General features: G+C 35.2%; 4 protein-coding genes across 4 annotated transcripts; all 4 read right to left on the bottom strand.

Annotated features, from left to right (window-relative positions):
* Nucleotides 1-225: 225 nt before the first annotated feature.
* Nucleotides 226-1,842, bottom strand: LOC145676548 (zinc finger MYM-type protein 1-like). Its single transcript, XM_081747380.1, has one exon. The coding sequence runs from the start codon at nucleotides 1,840-1,842 to the stop codon at nucleotides 226-228; it is 1,617 nt and encodes a 538-aa protein (XP_081603506.1).
* A 179-nt stretch (nucleotides 1,843-2,021) lies between these two features.
* On the bottom strand, nucleotides 2,022-5,136 carry LOC145676553 (uncharacterized). Its single transcript, XM_081747386.1, has 2 exons — nucleotides 4,861-5,136; nucleotides 2,022-2,690 (listed from the first exon to the last, which is right to left on the bottom strand). The coding sequence occupies exons 1-2, from the start codon at nucleotides 5,041-5,043 to the stop codon at nucleotides 2,094-2,096; spliced, it is 780 nt and encodes a 259-aa protein (XP_081603512.1). The 5' UTR covers nucleotides 5,044-5,136; the 3' UTR covers nucleotides 2,022-2,093.
* A 1,775-nt stretch (nucleotides 5,137-6,911) lies between these two features.
* LOC145676547 (zinc finger MYM-type protein 1-like) lies at nucleotides 6,912-8,528 on the bottom strand. Its single transcript, XM_081747379.1, has one exon. The coding sequence runs from the start codon at nucleotides 8,526-8,528 to the stop codon at nucleotides 6,912-6,914; it is 1,617 nt and encodes a 538-aa protein (XP_081603505.1).
* A 179-nt stretch (nucleotides 8,529-8,707) lies between these two features.
* Nucleotides 8,708-11,680, bottom strand: LOC145676555 (uncharacterized). The gene is made up of 2 exons (XM_081747388.1): nucleotides 11,552-11,680; nucleotides 8,708-9,376 (listed from the first exon to the last, which is right to left on the bottom strand). The coding sequence occupies exons 1-2, from the start codon at nucleotides 11,666-11,668 to the stop codon at nucleotides 8,780-8,782; spliced, it is 714 nt and encodes a 237-aa protein (XP_081603514.1). The 5' UTR covers nucleotides 11,669-11,680; the 3' UTR covers nucleotides 8,708-8,779.
* Between the last annotated feature and the right edge of the window lie 7,919 nt (nucleotides 11,681-19,599).

Here is a 19,599-nt window from a genome sequence, read left to right as displayed (position 1 = left end):
ACATAAATACAAAATACTTTACCGTATGAACAGTATATATTTCTTAGGCAGTAGAAAAATATAAGTAAAATCATTAATGTAATACAGTGTTGTTATTCACATAACACTACTTCAAATACACGATGAAATCAACAAACAATAAAAATTTAAACTGAAATGGTTTTAAAAAATGAACACAGTGAACAATTATTTTAGAACGAAAAGGTTTCTCGTGTGAGAACAAAGCTACAGGTTAACTTTTCTTGCCTTCCGAGCAGCAAAATCATTTATAACGTCGTCGAACACAAGTGACTGAACACGAAGCTTTTCAACAGATAAAATAGCGAGGTTAGTAAGTTTTTCTTGACACAAGGAAGAGCGCAAGTAATTCTTTATAAGCTTTAGCTTGCTAAAACTCCTTTCACAAGATGCAATAGAGCAAGGCAATGTTAAAAGTATTTTCAATGCAGTGACAAAATTAGGGTATAACTCGAGACATGATATTTTATGAATGAACGTAAGAGCAGCAAGAGGGGACAATTCTGACAAACTCTCCAAGTGAAAGTTTTTCAAAAATGCTTGCGCATGGTATTTAAAGAACAACAGTTCTTGAAGCAACTCAGCTCCATTAATATGCATAGGGTACAATAAGGCCAGATCAGAGACACCTTTCCTCAATGTTTCTTCTGACATAACTGCCATATTACTTGGAATAATTACTGAAAAATCCTCCAAAACTCCGTTCATGCGCTGGAATCGATCAGCTATTTGTGATGTAATTGAATCCAACGCACAAAACAAGATCTTTCTCATTTTGTCTTCTATATTGATGAGTACAGATTCATCCTCTGTAACTTCGTCAAAAAACTTGGCTCTCTTTCTCGGACGAGGCTCTTCAATTGTGATCATCATATCATTGCAGATCTCCTTGCTTTTCTCAATAGCCTTGGTCACAATTCTTTCCCGGTTGGTAGCAAAGAAGCTCCTCAGTCCCTGTAAATGACTGACAGTTATATCTACAGTAACTGTCTTTTCTTGCAGTCGTAGGTTAATGTTGTTGATAGCATCAAGGATATCATTCCAGCAGAATAAAAACACAAGAAAATCAAACTTCTTAAGACTGTATAGGAGGCACTTGGCACCATTTACAGTTTCGGGGGTTTCTTTTGAAAAGTCCGAAAGTTCTTCCAAAGCAGCACAGACATCCGGAAATTGGGTGCTTAGAGCATGTACTGCATTTTGCTTCGAAGACCACCGGGTTGCTGAATGTCCCTTCACAGTAATATGAACATGATTTTTTAAAATATCCCAGCGATTCGTTGACTTACTAAAAAAATTGTAAACATTTTGAATTACCCCAAATCCATTGACGATTTCTATTTCCACTGGTGCAGCGTGAACACCAACTAAATTTAATGAGTGCGATGCACAAGGAACATAACGAGCGGCAGGAAACTGCTGAGATATGCGAGCTTGAACACCCGAGTACTTTCCCGACATAGTACTGGCATTGTCAAAGCACTGACCACGGCAATTTGACATGGGAAGGCCATCATTCTGAACAGCACGTAAAATGTCTTCAGTTAAGGTAGCTCCAGTTTTGTTGTTCGTAGTAATGAAGCCTACGAAACTTTCTTCAATTTTGCACTCTCCATCAGAAGATATTGTAATATAACGATAAATCTGGGACATCTGCTCTTTATGACTTACATCTGGAGTCGAGTCATACAAAATGGCAAAATATTTTGCTTTTTTAATGTCCTCAATTATTGCCTGACGTACACAATTTCCAGCTAAGTAGACAAGTTCATTCTGAATTTGTGGAGATAAATATGTCACAGCAAGAGCTGATGGGGAGTGCATAATTTTTGAAACGTGAGATTTTAATACATCATCATACTTCGCTAACAACATGAACAGATCCAATAGATTTCCATGTTGTCCTGTGTTTCGATCAGCTTTCTTCCACAAAACATCATCGCTGCCTCGTAAAGCAAGATTTCTTGATGCCAGAAACAAAATGCAGTCTAATATTGCTCGCAGTATATGTCTCCATTTGCCAGTTTCACTCACAATTCGCTGTTGTAGTTCGTTGTCAATAGCAGTCCTATTTTTCAAACGAGAGAATAGCTGCCTCCACTCGTCGAAAGCATTTTTATGGAACGGTGAAATTTCGTGATCCGGAATTCTCGGATTAAGTTTACGCCAGTGGGAAAATCCTTCAGCACGGCAAAACTGTGACGAATCAGGTTTTGCGAATAAGAAACAAGGAAGACAATACACACTTTTTTGCTTGGAGAATATGCTAACCATGTTCTTTCAACTTCAACATTATTTGGAAGTGTACGAGTAAACCACCTTTTTGAAAAATACCGCCCATCATCGTGTTCTGTTTCTCTGGTGTAGTCCGCATCCTTGTTCTGGAACTCTACACTATTCTCTGTTATGTAACACCTAACTGAGTCTTGCTGTCTTTGCTGAAAAGGCACCAACCCTATATCACATGAAGCGACAACTTGTGGAAACACTGTTTCCTCTTGTATTTCTTGTATTTTCTCAAGCAATGAAGGATCTGTTGGACCACTTTCTTGTGCAGTGTCTGATGGCTTATAGGAAGCACTGCTTCTTCTTTCTCCAACACTTGATTCGTGAACGAGAAGAGAACATCCGGGTTGAAAAGCATCGCATTCTGTGTTCCCAGCAGATGTGCTCTGAAAGCAAAATAACATTATTTAACAAGTTGAAATAGCTTTAAAATATCATTTTAAACTTATGATGCTGAAGTAATTAGTAAAATTTATATTACTTTCTGTACAGAGCAATGGCGTGTGATGACAAATTTCTAGGGGGAGGAATGTAATGACACTATTTAATAAATCTACACAGGGAACAAATTATAACTACGGTTCTTCAACATTATCAGAGCGGGGCGATTTTATTTCCAGTAGCTAGCCACTCCTGGATGAAACAAATTCAACGCGATCAAAACTATATTATTACGACCACTCACTCCATTGAAATGATGAAAAAAAAAAAAAGTGTGACTTTCGACGCTTCGTGCTGCCTTGTCAGATGCCATCTTGGTAAAAAAAAAAAAAAAAAAAAAGACGGTCATTTTGCGAAAATACGTTTTCCGACTATCCTCCGTCCGGGGATTGGACGATTTTACAGCATGGATAGAAATGCCATAAAATGCTATATATATGTAAACTGTCATGAAATGGTTATAATATATATAGGTAACTGTTTCAAGTGGAGGCTCTGCTCTCCTAAAGCCCCGTCTATATTTTGTGCTTTGTCACGACTTAGATCTCATCTAGTTCTTTAATTTAAAATTAATTTCTTCGAAATCGGTTGAGAAATGGGTGAGTTCTAGTGGAACAAACAAAAACTTTTTGACTGCTAAGAGACCTTCGCTCTGCTCCACTCTGAAAATATTAAGTTTTATGCAGAAAATATGAAAGTGGTAATAAAGCTATTACTATACTATACATACTATACTAGCTTAAAACCTAAGGTAGAATATGTCATGATCCTGAAGTGTACGGTTTCAAAAATATTTGCATGTTAATTAATTATCATAATTTCAGAGAATTATTTAAATTTCTTAGAAGATACAGACACTAATGATAATTGTTTAATGAACATGAAGATTTAATGCATATCGTTGGAACAAGTTTTCAGTTTTTACAAAATACTCATATGCTAACTGTTTTCAATCGAAATAATTAATTATGTTGATGAATTGAGTTATTTAATGTCTTTGCACACCGACTGGATGATTTGTGACAATGTGAATGAGTGGATGAATATGAAAGGCATGAAGAGACACACAAACATCAGTGCCTTACCAAGGATTCGAATCTACGAACCCTGCTATCGTAGCTCGTACTCTCACCGTCGAAATAATTAAATCAAATAATTAATGTTAATGATAATTTTAATTATCGATTTCGTAAAAAGTAAAAACATTCTCGCTACATACATATCACATTTTCATGTTTACCTAAAAATATTTTGTGTGTGCCTATATTCGGGGAAAATTTGGATTATTCGTTGAAATTATGATATTTATATGCAAAACCTATTAAATAATTTTGAAACTTTACACTGCAGGAAGTGTATCTTGTTACGGTCATGAACCTATTCAATAGTAATGTAGTAATAATATTTCTTTGACCCTGACAATTTAGTAAACAAGAAGTGCCTTTATTATAAATATTCATTATTACAATTGAAAAGTAATATTGGTTGTTATTTTGTTTCTAACACATGATGCAACATGCTTTTACGTTTCTACCTCCTGGCCTCGACTGGACTGAGGTAGCGATTGATGAGTGGCTTGGTCTTTATATAATATAGCTTACTGATAATTCAAAGCATATATAAATTATGATACGAATATATCTATTACCACTTTGATCAACATTTGTGACACGATGTTGCAAAAAATTGTATTATTAATGTTGTTGCTTCTCAAAGTATTGACTAGGCTACATACAGGTCATATATTTGAATATTTATATCGAACAAGCAATAAATAAATAAATAAACAAGCCACGAAAATACGTGTCTGAATTTATGTCTACAATGTAGGTTGCAGCTAGGGTAGCTAAATGGTCACAATCGTTTGGTTGATAATCAGAAACTCTGTTGGAGCTAATTGAAAGCCTTAGATTCCTGTTAGTCTCGTTGCATGAAGTGGGTCTTAAATAATCTGAAGTTTATTCTACCCGCACCTAACTGATGCAGCTGATCTGATATTCTTTTAAAAGAATGTAACATTCAAATCTTGTTTTATCATCAAAAGTCATGGCAAGTAATGTAACTCATAGATCTAAAAATATAGAATATGAAACTTTATAGAAATATATTACTTACTTCTTCCTGTTGTGTTCTTTGAGTTTCTGGCGAATCTGAACGTGAATCGGAAGAATCTTTGTTGTCATCAGTGGATATCTTCTTCATAAACGTCTTCAAAAGCTTTGCACTTCTCATGTCTTCGTTGGCCTGCATCTTCTTTCTTTTTCTGTTTTGAGCACCAGAAAGTTTTTTAGGAGGCATGATTAAGTATATACTATAACAGTCTAAGTATTAATTAAAAATTCAAAAAATAACTTTGAAAACAAAGACAGACTAAAAATACAACGATAGAAAGCTCGGTTTCGTAAACACACCTACACAAAAGGTGACTTAACAATACTCCTTTCTTGCAAACTGTGTGTCTGCTCTGTTGTAGCTAAATTTAAAAATAAAATAGCACGGACTCTTTGTGCAGGAGCGGGAAGCAAACAATTCTGTTTGTATTAATCATAGCGCTCTCTTCGAATTTCATGTTTATCCTAAGGTTCTGGATAGATATAGCAACAAACGAAAACACACACACTATTGAAAAAGATTAAAGAAATTCGAATAGCGTTATAACTGGACAAAACTGCCATGAACAGTTTTCTCTTGCCTTGAGGCATGCTAAACAGAAACAATGAGAAAGCGCACATTGCACTTTTCTTGGACAGACTTGCAACAGCCAAAACCGATCATTATACATTCTTTTACAAATAAGAGCAGTTTTCAAGACGCTTATTTCGTACTTTTCGTTAAACTTGGCAAAATAACCTTTGGTTGGTATACAGGTCAACTTTGAGAACAGTTATGGAAATTTACAACTATTTACGTTTCACACTATCGATAAGAAATGAAATTTCAATACATCAGAAGCTCTGTGCTTTTAAAATGTTCGAAATGAGTAACATCATTAATTTCCAACAAAAATTGTAAACTTTTGAAATTATATTCTGTATGTGACCACACAAATAGCATTTTTAATTTCGATTCTTTTACATTAAAAAAAATATTTTGTGAAATGTAACACTAGATCGCACCTTGTATATCACATCATCATTAACAAATATTATATAATAACTTCCTTTAAGTAATAAGTAAAAGCTTGTGACTCTTATGGAAATACGTTGTTTGGGTTGCGAGCGAAGCGAGCAAGATTTTTTTTTTTTTTTTTTTTACCAAATCCATTTCTTTCTAAACCAACAACAACATTGATTTATTAGGGCGCCAACACTTTCACGAGGCGCCCGCTGTTTACTATCATCTAAAATTTTTCCTTTCTTCTTGTTCGTTCGGCGCCCCCTTGCTCTCAGCGCCCGGGGCGACCGCCCCGCTGCCCCCCCTAGCTACGGCTCTGATTATATATACTGTAATAATTAATTTACCCGGCCGGAATTTCTTTCTAAATCTATATTAACTAAGAATACATAAGATATACAAGAATAATAAACAAAATAGTAATTACTAATATTAATAACAGCTCCCTAAGAGGGGACTGTATTTCTGATTATCATAGTTGAAAGCGATTTTTTTCCCCGGAAAATACAGTATTTAAGAACAGATAAGACTTTGATGTGTTGGCCGATTAGTGCGTTCTGTCTTCCTGTCAGAGATAGACAGAACAATTAAGATAAACAAAATTATATTAAAGATAAGAATTAATATACTGTAGATTATATACAGAGCCGTAGCTAGAGATTTCTGCGCCCGGGGCGAGATTAGAATTTGGCGCCCCCTACACTCATCTCACCGTTTTTTTTTTTTTTTTTTTTTTAAGGAGCAACATTTGTTGTTATGCTGCGCTAAAATAATGTCTTTCGCCGCAAATAGAAAAATCAATATTATAAAAAATCCTTAAAAATAAAACATAAATACAAAATACTTTACCGTATGAACAGTATATATTTCTTAGGCAGTAGAAAAATATAAGTAAAATCATTAATGTAATACAGTGTTGTTATTCACATAACACTACTTCAAATACACGATGAAATCAACAAACAATAAAAATTTAAACTGAAATGGTTTTAAAAAATGAACACAGTGAACAATTATTTTAGAACGAAAAGGTTTCTCGTGTGAGAACAAAGCTACAGGTTAACTTTTCTTGCCTTCCGAGCAGCAAAATCATTTATAACGTCGTCGAACACAAGTGACTGAACACGAAGCTTTTCAACAGATAAAATAGCGAGGTTAGTAAGTTTTTCTTGACACAAGGAAGAGCGCAAGTAATTCTTTATAAGCTTTAGCTTGCTAAAACTCCTTTCACAAGATGCAATAGAGCAAGGCAATGTTAAAAGTATTTTCAATGCAGTGACAAAATTAGGGTATAACTCGAGACATGATATTTTATGAATGAACGTAAGAGCAGCAAGAGGGGACAATTCTGACAAACTCTCCAAGTGAAAGTTTTTCAAAAATGCTTGCGCATGGTATTTAAAGAACAACAGTTCTTGAAGCAACTCAGCTCCATTAATATGCATAGGGTACAATAAGGCCAGATCAGAGACACCTTTCCTCAATGTTTCTTCTGACATAACTGCCATATTACTTGGAATAATTACTGAAAAATCCTCCAAAACTCCGTTCATGCGCTGGAATCGATCAGCTATTTGTGATGTAATTGAATCCAACGCACAAAACAAGATCTTTCTCATTTTGTCTTCTATATTGATGAGTACAGATTCATCCTCTGTAACTTCGTCAAAAAACTTGGCTCTCTTTCTCGGACGAGGCTCTTCAATTGTGATCATCATATCATTGCAGATCTCCTTGCTTTTCTCAATAGCCTTGGTCACAATTCTTTCCCGGTTGGTAGCAAAGAAGCTCCTCAGTCCCTGTAAATGACTGACAGTTATATCTACAGTAACTGTCTTTTCTTGCAGTCGTAGGTTAATGTTGTTGATAGCATCAAGGATATCATTCCAGCAGAATAAAAACACAAGAAAATCAAACTTCTTAAGACTGTATAGGAGGCACTTGGCACCATTTACAGTTTCGGGGGTTTCTTTTGAAAAGTCCGAAAGTTCTTCCAAAGCAGCACAGACATCCGGAAATTGGGTGCTTAGAGCATGTACTGCATTTTGCTTCGAAGACCACCGGGTTGCTGAATGTCCCTTCACAGTAATATGAACATGATTTTTTAAAATATCCCAGCGATTCGTTGACTTACTAAAAAAATTGTAAACATTTTGAATTACCCCAAATCCATTGACGATTTCTATTTCCACTGGTGCAGCGTGAACACCAACTAAATTTAATGAGTGCGATGCACAAGGAACATAACGAGCGGCAGGAAACTGCTGAGATATGCGAGCTTGAACACCCGAGTACTTTCCCGACATAGTACTGGCATTGTCAAAGCACTGACCACGGCAATTTGACATGGGAAGGCCATCATTCTGAACAGCACGTAAAATGTCTTCAGTTAAGGTAGCTCCAGTTTTGTTGTTCGTAGTAATGAAGCCTACGAAACTTTCTTCAATTTTGCACTCTCCATCAGAAGATATTGTAATATAACGATAAATCTGGGACATCTGCTCTTTATGACTTACATCTGGAGTCGAGTCATACAAAATGGCAAAATATTTTGCTTTTTTAATGTCCTCAATTATTGCCTGACGTACACAATTTCCAGCTAAGTAGACAAGTTCATTCTGAATTTGTGGAGATAAATATGTCACAGCAAGAGCTGATGGGGAGTGCATAATTTTTGAAACGTGAGATTTTAATACATCATCATACTTCGCTAACAACATGAACAGATCCAATAGATTTCCATGTTGTCCTGTGTTTCGATCAGCTTTCTTCCACAAAACATCATCGCTGCCTCGTAAAGCAAGATTTCTTGATGCCAGAAACAAAATGCAGTCTAATATTGCTCGCAGTATATGTCTCCATTTGCCAGTTTCACTCACAATTCGCTGTTGTAGTTCGTTGTCAATAGCAGTCCTATTTTTCAAACGAGAGAATAGCTGCCTCCACTCGTCGAAAGCATTTTTATGGAACGGTGAAATTTCGTGATCCGGAATTCTCGGATTAAGTTTACGCCAGTGGGAAAATCCTTCAGCACGGCAAAACTGTGACGAATCAGGTTTTGCGAATAAGAAACAAGGAAGACAATACACACTTTTTTGCTTGGAGAATATGCTAACCATGTTCTTTCAACTTCAACATTATTTGGAAGTGTACGAGTAAACCACCTTTTTGAAAAATACCGCCCATCATCGTGTTCTGTTTCTCTGGTGTAGTCCGCATCCTTGTTCTGGAACTCTACACTATTCTCTGTTATGTAACACCTAACTGAGTCTTGCTGTCTTTGCTGAAAAGGCACCAACCCTATATCACATGAAGCGACAACTTGTGGAAACACTGTTTCCTCTTGTATTTCTTGTATTTTCTCAAGCAATGAAGGATCTGTTGGACCACTTTCTTGTGCAGTGTCTGATGGCTTATAGGAAGCACTGCTTCTTCTTTCTCCAACACTTGATTCGTGAACGAGAAGAGAACATCCGGGTTGAAAAGCATCGCATTCTGTGTTCCCAGCAGATGTGCTCTGAAAGCAAAATAACATTATTTAACAAGTTGAAATAGCTTTAAAATATCATTTTAAACTTATGATGCTGAAGTAATTAGTAAAATTTATATTACTTTCTGTACAGAGCAATGGCGTGTGATGACAAATTTCTAGGGGGAGGAATGTAATGACACTATTTAATAAATCTACACAGGGAACAAATTATAACTACGGTTCTTCAACATTATCAGAGCGGGGCGATTTTATTTCCAGTAGCTAGCCACTCCTGGATGAAACAAATTCAACGCGATCAAAACTATATTATTACGACCACTCACTCCATTGAAATGATGAAAAAAAAAAAAAAAAAGTGTGACTTTCGACGCTTCGTGCTGCCTTGTCAGATGCCATCTTGGTAAAAAAAAAAAAAAAAAAAAAAGACGGTCATTTTGCGAAAATACGTTTTCCGACTATCCTCCGTCCGGGGATTGGACGATTTTACAGCATGGATAGAAATGCCATAAAATGCTATATATATGTAAACTGTCATGAAATGGTTATAATATATATAGGTAACTGTTTCAAGTGGAGGCTCTGCTCTCCTAAAGCCCCGTCTATATTTTGTGCTTTGTCACGACTTAGATCTCATCTAGTTCTTTAATTTAAAATTAATTTCTTCGAAATCGGTTGAGAAATGGGTGAGTTCTAGTGGAACAAACAAAAACTTTTTGACTGCTAAGAGACCTTCGCTCTGCTCCACTCTGAAAATATTAAGTTTTATGCAGAAAATATGAAAGTGGTAATAAAGCTATTACTATACTATACATACTATACTAGCTTAAAACCTAAGGTAGAATATGTCATGATCCTGAAGTGTACGGTTTCAAAAATATTTGCATGTTAATTAATTATCATAATTTCAGAGAATTATTTAAATTTCTTAGAAGATACAGACACTAATGATAATTGTTTAATGAACATGAAGATTTAATGCATATCGTTGGAACAAGTTTTCAGTTTTTACAAAATACTCATATGCTAACTGTTTTCAATCGAAATAATTAATTATGTTGATGAATTGAGTTATTTAATGTCTTTGCACACCGACTGGATGATTTGTGACAATGTGAATGAGTGGATGAATATGAAAGGCATGAAGAGACACACAAACATCAGTGCCTTACCAAGGATTCGAATCTACGAACCCTGCTATCGTAGCTCGTACTCTCACCGTCGAAATAATTAAATCAAATAATTAATGTTAATGATAATTTTAATTATCGATTTCGTAAAAAGTAAAAACATTCTCGCTACATACATATCACATTTTCATGTTTACCTAAAAATATTTTGTGTGTGCCTATATTCGGGGAAAATTTGGATTATTCGTTGAAATTATGATATTTATATGCAAAACCTATTAAATAATTTTGAAACTTTACACTGCAGGAAGTGTATCTTGTTACGGTCATGAACCTATTCAATAGTAATGTAGTAATAATATTTCTTTGACCCTGACAATTTAGTAAACAAGAAGTGCCTTTATTATAAATATTCATTATTACAATTGAAAAGTAATATTGGTTGTTATTTTGTTTCTAACACATGATGCAACATGCTTTTACGTTTCTACCTCCTGGCCTCGACTGGACTGAGGTAGCGATTGATGAGTGGCTTGGTCTTTATATAATATAGCTTACTGATAATTCAAAGCATATATAAATTATGATACGAATATATCTATTACCACTTTGATCAACATTTGTGACACGATGTTGCAAAAAATTGTATTATTAATGTTGTTGCTTCTCAAAGTATTGACTAGGCTACATACAGGTCATATATTTGAATATTTATATCGAACAAGCAATAAATAAATAAATAAACAAGCCACGAAAATACGTGTCTGAATTTATGTCTACAATGTAGGTTGCAGCTAGGGTAGCTAAATGGTCACAATCGTTTGGTTGATAATCAGAAACTCTGTTGGAGCTAATTGAAAGCCTTAGATTCCTGTTAGTCTCGTTGCATGAAGTGGGTCTTAAATAATCTGAAGTTTATTCTACCCGCACCTAACTGATGCAGCTGATCTGATATTCTTTTAAAAGAATGTAACATTCAAATCTTGTTTTATCATCAAAAGTCATGGCAAGTAATGTAACTCATAGATCTAAAAATATAGAATATGAAACTTTATAGAAATATATTACTTACTTCTTCCTGTTGTGTTCTTTGAGTTTCTGGCGAATCTGAACGTGAATCGGAAGAATCTTTGTTGTCATCAGTGGATATCTTCTTCATAAACGTCTTCAAAAGCTTTGCACTTCTCATGTCTTCGTTGGCCTGCATCTTCTTTCTTTTTCTGTTTTGAGCACCAGAAAGTTTTTTAGGAGGCATGATTAAGTATATACTATAACAGTCTAAGTATTAATTAAATTTCAAAAAATAACTTTGAAAACAAAGACAGACTAAAAATACAACGATAGAAAGCTCGGTTTCGTAAACACACCTACACAAAAGGTGACTTAACAATACTCCTTTCTTGCAAACTGTGTGTCTGCTCTGTTGTAGCTAAATTTAAAAATAAAATAGCACGGACTCTTTGTGCAGGAGCGGGAAGCAAACAATTCTGTTTGTATTAATCATAGCGCTCTCTTCGAATTTCATGTTTATCCTAAGGTTCTGGATAGATATAGCAACAAACGAAAACACACACACTATTGAAAAAGATTAAAGAAATTCGAATAGCGTTATAACTGGACAAAACTGCCATGAACAGTTTTCTCTTGCCTTGAGGCATGCTAAACAGAAACAATGAGAAAGCGCACATTGCACTTTTCTTGGACAGACTTGCAACAGCCAAAACCGATCATTATACATTCTTTTACAAATAAGAGCAGTTTTCAAGACGCTTATTTCGTACTTTTCGTTAAACTTGGCAAAATAACCTTTGGTTGGTATACAGGTCAACTTTGAGAACAGTTATGGAAATTTACAACTATTTACGTTTCACACTATCGATAAGAAATGAAATTTCAATACATCAGAAGCTCTGTGCTTTTAAAATGTTCGAAATGAGTAACATCATTAATTTCCAACAAAAATTGTAAACTTTTGAAATTATATTCTGTATGTGACCACACAAATAGCATTTTTAATTTCGATTCTTTTACATTAAAAAAAAATATTTTGTGAAATGTAACACTAGATCGCACCTTGTATATCACATCATCATTAACAAATATTATATAATAACTTCCTTTAAGTAATAAGTAAAAGCTTGTGACTCTTATGGAAATACGTTGTTTGGGTTGCGAGCGAAGCGAGCAAGATTTTTTTTTTTTTTTTTTTTTACCAAATCCATTTCTTTCTAAACCAACAACAACATTGATTTATTAGGGCGCCAACACTTTCACGAGGCGCCCGCTGTTTACTATCATCTAAAATTTTTCCTTTCTTCTTGTTCGTTCGGCGCCCCCTTGCTCTCAGCGCCCGGGGCGACCGCCCCGCTGCCCCCCCTAGCTACGGCTCTGATTATATATACTGTAATAATTAATTTACCCGGCCGGAATTTCTTTCTAAATCTATATTAACTAAGAATACATAAGATATACAAGAATAATAAACAAAATAGTAATTACTAATATTAATAACAGCTCCCTAAGAGGGGACTGTATTTCTGATTATCATAGTTGAAAGCGATTTTTTTCCCCGGAAAATACAGTATTTAAGAACAGATAAGACTTTGATGTGTTGGCCGATTAGTGCGTTCTGTCTTCCTGTCAGAGAGTTTGCACAATATTAACTACTAAATGTAATTATTTGCTGTTGTTTGTTTTCATTAGATTCTTAGCCTGAAATTACGAATATACGAAATAATAATTTATTCAGATATTAATAAATTTTAAGCACTTGAATTTATGAAAGCTTGCTCGAACATTAGCAACAAGATTGATGGTACACTATCCCCACCCACCCATTGATCCGACCACCCCATTTAATCAAAGCTACGTAACCTAAAATCAGTTCTGCATACCCCTAGTGATCTGAAAATTTGAAAATAAATAGATTTAACTCGCCAAATATTGAGAACTATTAAACACATTTATAATGAGAAACAAACAGAAACAATAGGAATCTATTCTTAATTCAAATCATACATAATATATAGTATACATGTAAAAATTAACAATTGCTTGCTTATTTATGTGTTATGTATTATTTTATTAACTGCAAACTAAGGTTACCAAATACAAACTATCATCAGAAGGGCCAAAGAACTAATGCAGATTATAATTGAAAGCGTTGAAAGAAAACCAAGAGAAAAAGATAAATTTATTTTTTCACGAACAAATCTTTTTCAAACCAGGATAGTAAATTACTGAATGTGTTAAAAGATTTGTAGTTCAATGTATGGACAATTCACTCTATTCACTATGATTATAATCTATTTACTAACATAGACTGAAATTTTGAGAAATTCAGACATTATAAGTACAAAGAGTAGTTTTCTGCAGGCCAGATAAAGTTATTAAACAATAATGCCCTAAATAACTATATATGTAGATTATTCTCTTTTTTTTTTTGTCACTTCTCAACCTCTTTCGTACTCTCAATACCTCTTTCGGTTAAATTATTCTTTTTAATATTAACTAATTTTATTTGTTTGAATTTTACATTTCTCATCTATAACCTTAGGAACAAAGATGATGGTGAGAAATTATGATTATGATAATGAAATCAAGATTAACATTTTATAAAACTGAGCCCATGACATCTTACCCTTTTACCACAGAACACGTAAGTATGTACCTAGTACAAAGTATTCAGTAACATTAGTTAACATATGGACTTATATGCTAAACTATATATTTTAGGAAAAAAAGAAAAGAAAAGAAAAAGAGTGAGTGTCAGTTAGGGGTAAGGTTCGTCATTTCTGTAATATTACGAAGTTTACCATATTTTGTTACTACATCAACCACCACTGAATTTTGTATATTATGGTTGATTATTATTACTGATGAATAATCTTACTTATGTTTATATACTAATTGGACATTGCCTATTGCTTGTAAGGTTTAACGGCAATAGAATATTTTATTATATTCTCTTCTATATCTAAATTCAGTACTGAATTTATGTATTATTCAAAGAATACTTATGTTTGACTGAAATGGCTCACAGAATTTACTCTGTATGATACGTTTATTCAGTGGAAATAGTACATCGAAAAGTTCTACGATGGAATGAACTGAAAGAGGAAGATAGATTACTCAGGATGAGAAAGAAGATTGTATACTGCGCGCTGAATTTGATAAGACCATAAACAAACAGAAGAAAGGAGGTATTGATATCGTTCCAACAAAACTTATCAAGGACACAGGTTGTCAAATACATAATGATCTGTTTCGCCAGGTGCAAAAGGATCTATGCCATAGAACAACTTCTGGAAGGCTTTAAAAAGTGTCTTACTGTATATTTCGCAAAACAGCATCTGGCGTCAAATGTGAACGATATAGAACTATGAGTTCAGTAACGTGACGAAAATACTAACGGCCAAAGTTCTATGGACAACTGAAAGAAAGCTGTAATATATCATTCAGATGATCAATTTGAATTCAGAAGAGGAAGGGGAAACGCGAAGGAGTATTGGGTTTGCATTTAATCTTGAAGAACAGGATACGAAAGATAAATATACGTATATTGCCTTTGTCGATGTGGAAAAGTCACTTGGTAGAGTTGATTGGAAAATAATGTTTAGAATGCTGAAAAGGTTGAGCGTAAATTATAAAAATAGGCGGGTAATATAACGGTTATATATAGATGAAACCACTTTGATAAGATGTGGCGAATATATTGAGGAAGATGCTATCAAGCAAGGTGTAAGGCATCCTGCGAGGTTCCCGGTAAGGTGTGGGCAAGGTTCTTTATCACCTATTCTATTTAATGGATATATTCAATAGAATGAACGAATTACGAGAGAAAATAAGTAAAAAATAAAATAAAATAAAATAAAGGAGTGAGAATACATAGTGAAAAGTGGATTTCTTTGGAAGTGCCGGTGATATGGCTGTGTTAGCACAAGATAAACAAGAGTAGGAACTCATGCTTAATATGATTAGTTGAAGTACTCAAAAAATATAATATGAAGATCAATTGCTCTAAGACAGCTAAGACAAAGATAATGGTAGCAAGCAAGAACAAAACAAAGTTAAGATGTTTTATTAAGAAGTTGGTGAATGTGTCAACTTTCACGTGCCTTGGTTGTAACATAACACCAGATGTATAAGGTAAAAGTTGTTAGTAAAATAAATCAAGCTAAAGCCACCTTTAAGAGTAAACAGAATATATTTACTTTCTGTAATATTGATACGAGAATTCACAAGAGCTTGCTAACTACCTTTATTTTTAAATGGTAGCGAGACCTGGATGCTCGGCCAAATAGATAAGAAACGCATAACAGCCTTTAAAATGTGGTGCTACACAGTGTTCGAAGTGGAAAAAGAACAGAAGCGGTATGTTTTATTATGATTTTGGCTCAACATACCGGCTATTTAAATACTGTCTTGATCACTGAAAAACCAGAGACGGTATGTCCTCATTACTGAAAAACCAGAGGCGGTATGGCATACCACCGCATACCGTCTCACTTCGACCACTGGTGCTACAGACTTGTTTTGAAAAATCCAAGAGTGGACAAAGTAACAAATCAGAAAATATTGAAAAGGATTAGATACGAGAAAAGAGGAATATCTGATGTGAAGACATCTTACGTCATGATGACTAGTTAAAAGGTTGCTAGAAGGATTTAGAGAGGGAGAGAATTCTAGGGTAAGACCTAGATTATAGTACATACACCAGATAATTGAAGACACCGGTTGCAAAAGCTACGAAACACAAACAAAAGGCACACTGACAGGGGCTTGCAAATGACCGTGTATTATGGACTGGTTCACACCAATCATATGACTAAATACAAAAGAAGGAGATTCTAGGTTTAATATACTACCCAAGATATTTTCCATGGGACGAGTTGTGCTGCAGAAAGAAAATGAAATAAAAATTTTTAGTTGATACATGCACGTGAATAAGTTTGGGGGGAAAGTTAGGAAGTGGAAAAAAAATAGGAGAATCTGAGGGAATAATATCATTAATTTGAACACACATGGCCCGAGATTAAAGTACGATACTTTAAGCCAGAAGAGAATTTTATACCACCGAGATGCTATTCTCACAATTATGTAGAAGAAAACTAGAACTAAAAATATAAAGCAAAATTATTTAAGGACTAAAACTATAAAACCCATAATGTTCCTTTTGTTTCCTTATACTAATCCAATTTAAAGTATGAGATCATAGTTTATGATCAATCCAAAAATTCCAAACGAGATTAGTTCTTCGCATTATTTTTGTTATAAATCATATTTACTACTCAACCAAATATGGACACGACGGCAATATATCTGTTTCAAAGATGGTGCAAAAAAATGTAAGTACTCCACTGCTGACAGACGTCATGACACAACACACACATATGCATATATACATATGGGCCGCCCAATTGCACATATGTATATATGCATATGCACATTGCACCGCCCGATTGTCATGGATTCCTTGCCAAGAAGTGATCAAGGTGCCAGAAGAGACGATAGTCGATACGAGAATCGTCAGTAGAACAGAAAAATATGGTTGACTAGAAAGGGTTTCATATTGCAACTTATAGAGAGTCTGCACGGTCCTTCAAGAGTAATATGGAAGTTCATTTTCGTGAAACAAAAAGATATCATATCTGTCACTCATTGTTGGATGGTTGTGGACAAATTTTCGGTGATTTGATGGAGTTCTCCACTATGATGCTCAGCAGTGACAATTTCACCTCGATGGAGAAAAACATGATGCGGGTGAAGAGGTGAGTTTGGACGTTATCACTATCCAACTAATCCTGACCGTCTGTGGTTGTCGCAGCAGAACCGTTTTTCATCCAATTGACACTCTGATGTAGGAAATCTTCCCGGTTATTAAGTACACTCAGAGAACTGCACACTATCAGATGAGGATCCTTGTCGCCCAGTGTCGACTCATGTGACACCCGTTCCAACTGTTCCTCCTTATCGATTACAGGAAGCCACCGAACGACAGTGGTAGAGTCTACGTCCAACTCGTCTGCAATGGCACGAACACTTTTTCCAGGGTCCGCTTCCACGATATTGCTGAGGGGCTCATCAGAAATCCCTTTTGTTGATTGCTGTAGTTCTCATTTATCACTCCCTAGTTACAGGCAAGAAAATGCACTGTTGATGTTTTTCGCGACTAGATAGTAGAATGTCTCAGTTTAAGCCCATAAAGGATAACTACTTATAATTGTGTGTTAAAAGTCATAGTTTATACTCGTAAAGAGTAAGCACTCACAGCTGTGTGCTCTCCATGATGCATTTTCAAACAACCCTGTTGAACAATACACTTCATCTTGACTGACTGGGCACCTCAGTTTGGTTCGTGAACATCTACTGAGTTTGTGACGTCGTACGCGTGATTTCGGCTTATCCATTGGCTGCATTATAGAAAGTGGTTTCCCCTGCAAACATAAGAGCACACATTCCGATCGTACAACCGAAAATATATTGTATTTCATTTATTCTCTCTTTTTTTTTCAAATGTTTTCTATCTTTCTTGGAAAGTGGTTAAATTCTTTCTAAACCCTATACTATGTAGAACCAGTGATTTTAATAATATCGCTAAGCTTCCTCTTGGCTATACGCATCTTCGATGCTCAAGTCCCGGGTTCGATTCCCGGCTGGAGATCATGTGGTTCGGGTCACACACTCTAGGTTCATGTCTCATATAGCTTCGATGCTGAGAGGGACGCTAAATCTAAACCCAACCAATTAATAACATAGCTAAATGAATAATAACCACTACTATTTTGTCTTTCTATTATTTCAACCCAGGAAGTATTATGGCCGATTAGACGGATTTCAGTTGGTTGCTGTGTGGTCAGCCCTTCACATCACTTCGTTGTTGTCTCGTTCTGTATAGACTGGAGTTCCTTTCCTTTTAATCCAATGGTCCCGATTGTTTCACGATGGTGAGACAACAAAAGAATGCTATGCATTCGTCAGGAATCGAGGCTCGATACCATATTTCATGAAAGACATTGCAAGAAGGCCCTGTGGTTCGATGGGAACATAACAAATTAGTAAACCGTTAATAGAAATAAACATAAAGCGCTGAGATCCTCGAGAATATGAGTAACATTTTAAAAATATACATAAAAATTACACCCTTTGTAATCGAAACCAAGATTTCACGTTTAATGAGAGACTGGGAGTAAAAGAAATGCCTATAATTAAACAAAGATAAAGAGAAAGCTTACTTTCTTGAGAGGGAAGAGATACATCTTGCTCTTCTTTATGTTGAATTACAATGTAGTTCGCAAGATTAAGGTGACTCAACCATCGTTTCTCTCTCTCTCTCTTTCTCTCTCTCTCTCTCTCTCTCTCTCTCTCTCTGAAGACATCTAAAAGCTGAAAAGAATGAAGAATATTAAAGTTTTGTTCACTTTATTCAATGATATTTAAGAAGTTATATGTTTTTTGTAAGAGTTTTCTTACCTTGTTTACTATAGTAAAACCTGGCTTCAACGGACCCTTTATTAGACGGAAAACTGTCTTAAACGGAAATATTTCACGGTCTCATGAATTTTGGACTAAAAAAACGCCTAAAAGTCCCTTCATTAAGTGAAAACTTTGTTATTGGACAACGGAAGGCAAAATAAACCTTTAACGGAAAATTCTGAGTTCCGAACTGCAGCGTTTAGAAAATATTTAGACATCCTGTGAGGGGCAAACATATACATTATACTATCTCCAATAAATTCTTTGTTCCTTTGTTAATTCTTTCTGGACAATCTTCCTTAGGGAGAAACGTCTCTGATTTACTAAAGTGTAGTATCTGAGGCTAAAGTGTGTGCGGAAAATGGAGCAGCCAAGCAGCAATATATACAAAAATCCCTACTTGACTATTGGAAAAAATTAGGTTGAGTTGATTTTAGTTTAGCGTCCCGTTCAGCAGCGAGGCTATATGAGACGTGGACCTACTGATTAACGTGGAATCCGAACCACATGAGCTCCCGCCGGGAATCGAACCCGAGTCTCCCACGCCAAAGGCGCGTACGCTAACCGCTTAGCCACAAGGGAGCTCTGGAAAAAATAAGGGTAACGTGTGCATAGCATATACAGTATTATGTTTATTTGAAGATT

Source organism: Thermobia domestica, unplaced genomic scaffold (assembly GCF_964235325.1).
Source record: "Thermobia domestica unplaced genomic scaffold, izTheDome1.hap1.1 HAP1_SCAFFOLD_209, whole genome shotgun sequence".
Lineage (NCBI taxonomy): Eukaryota > Metazoa > Arthropoda > Insecta > Zygentoma > Lepismatidae > Thermobia > Thermobia domestica.
The sequence above is the reverse complement of the archived record's forward strand: the minus strand, read 5'-3'. Positions and strand labels throughout refer to the sequence as shown.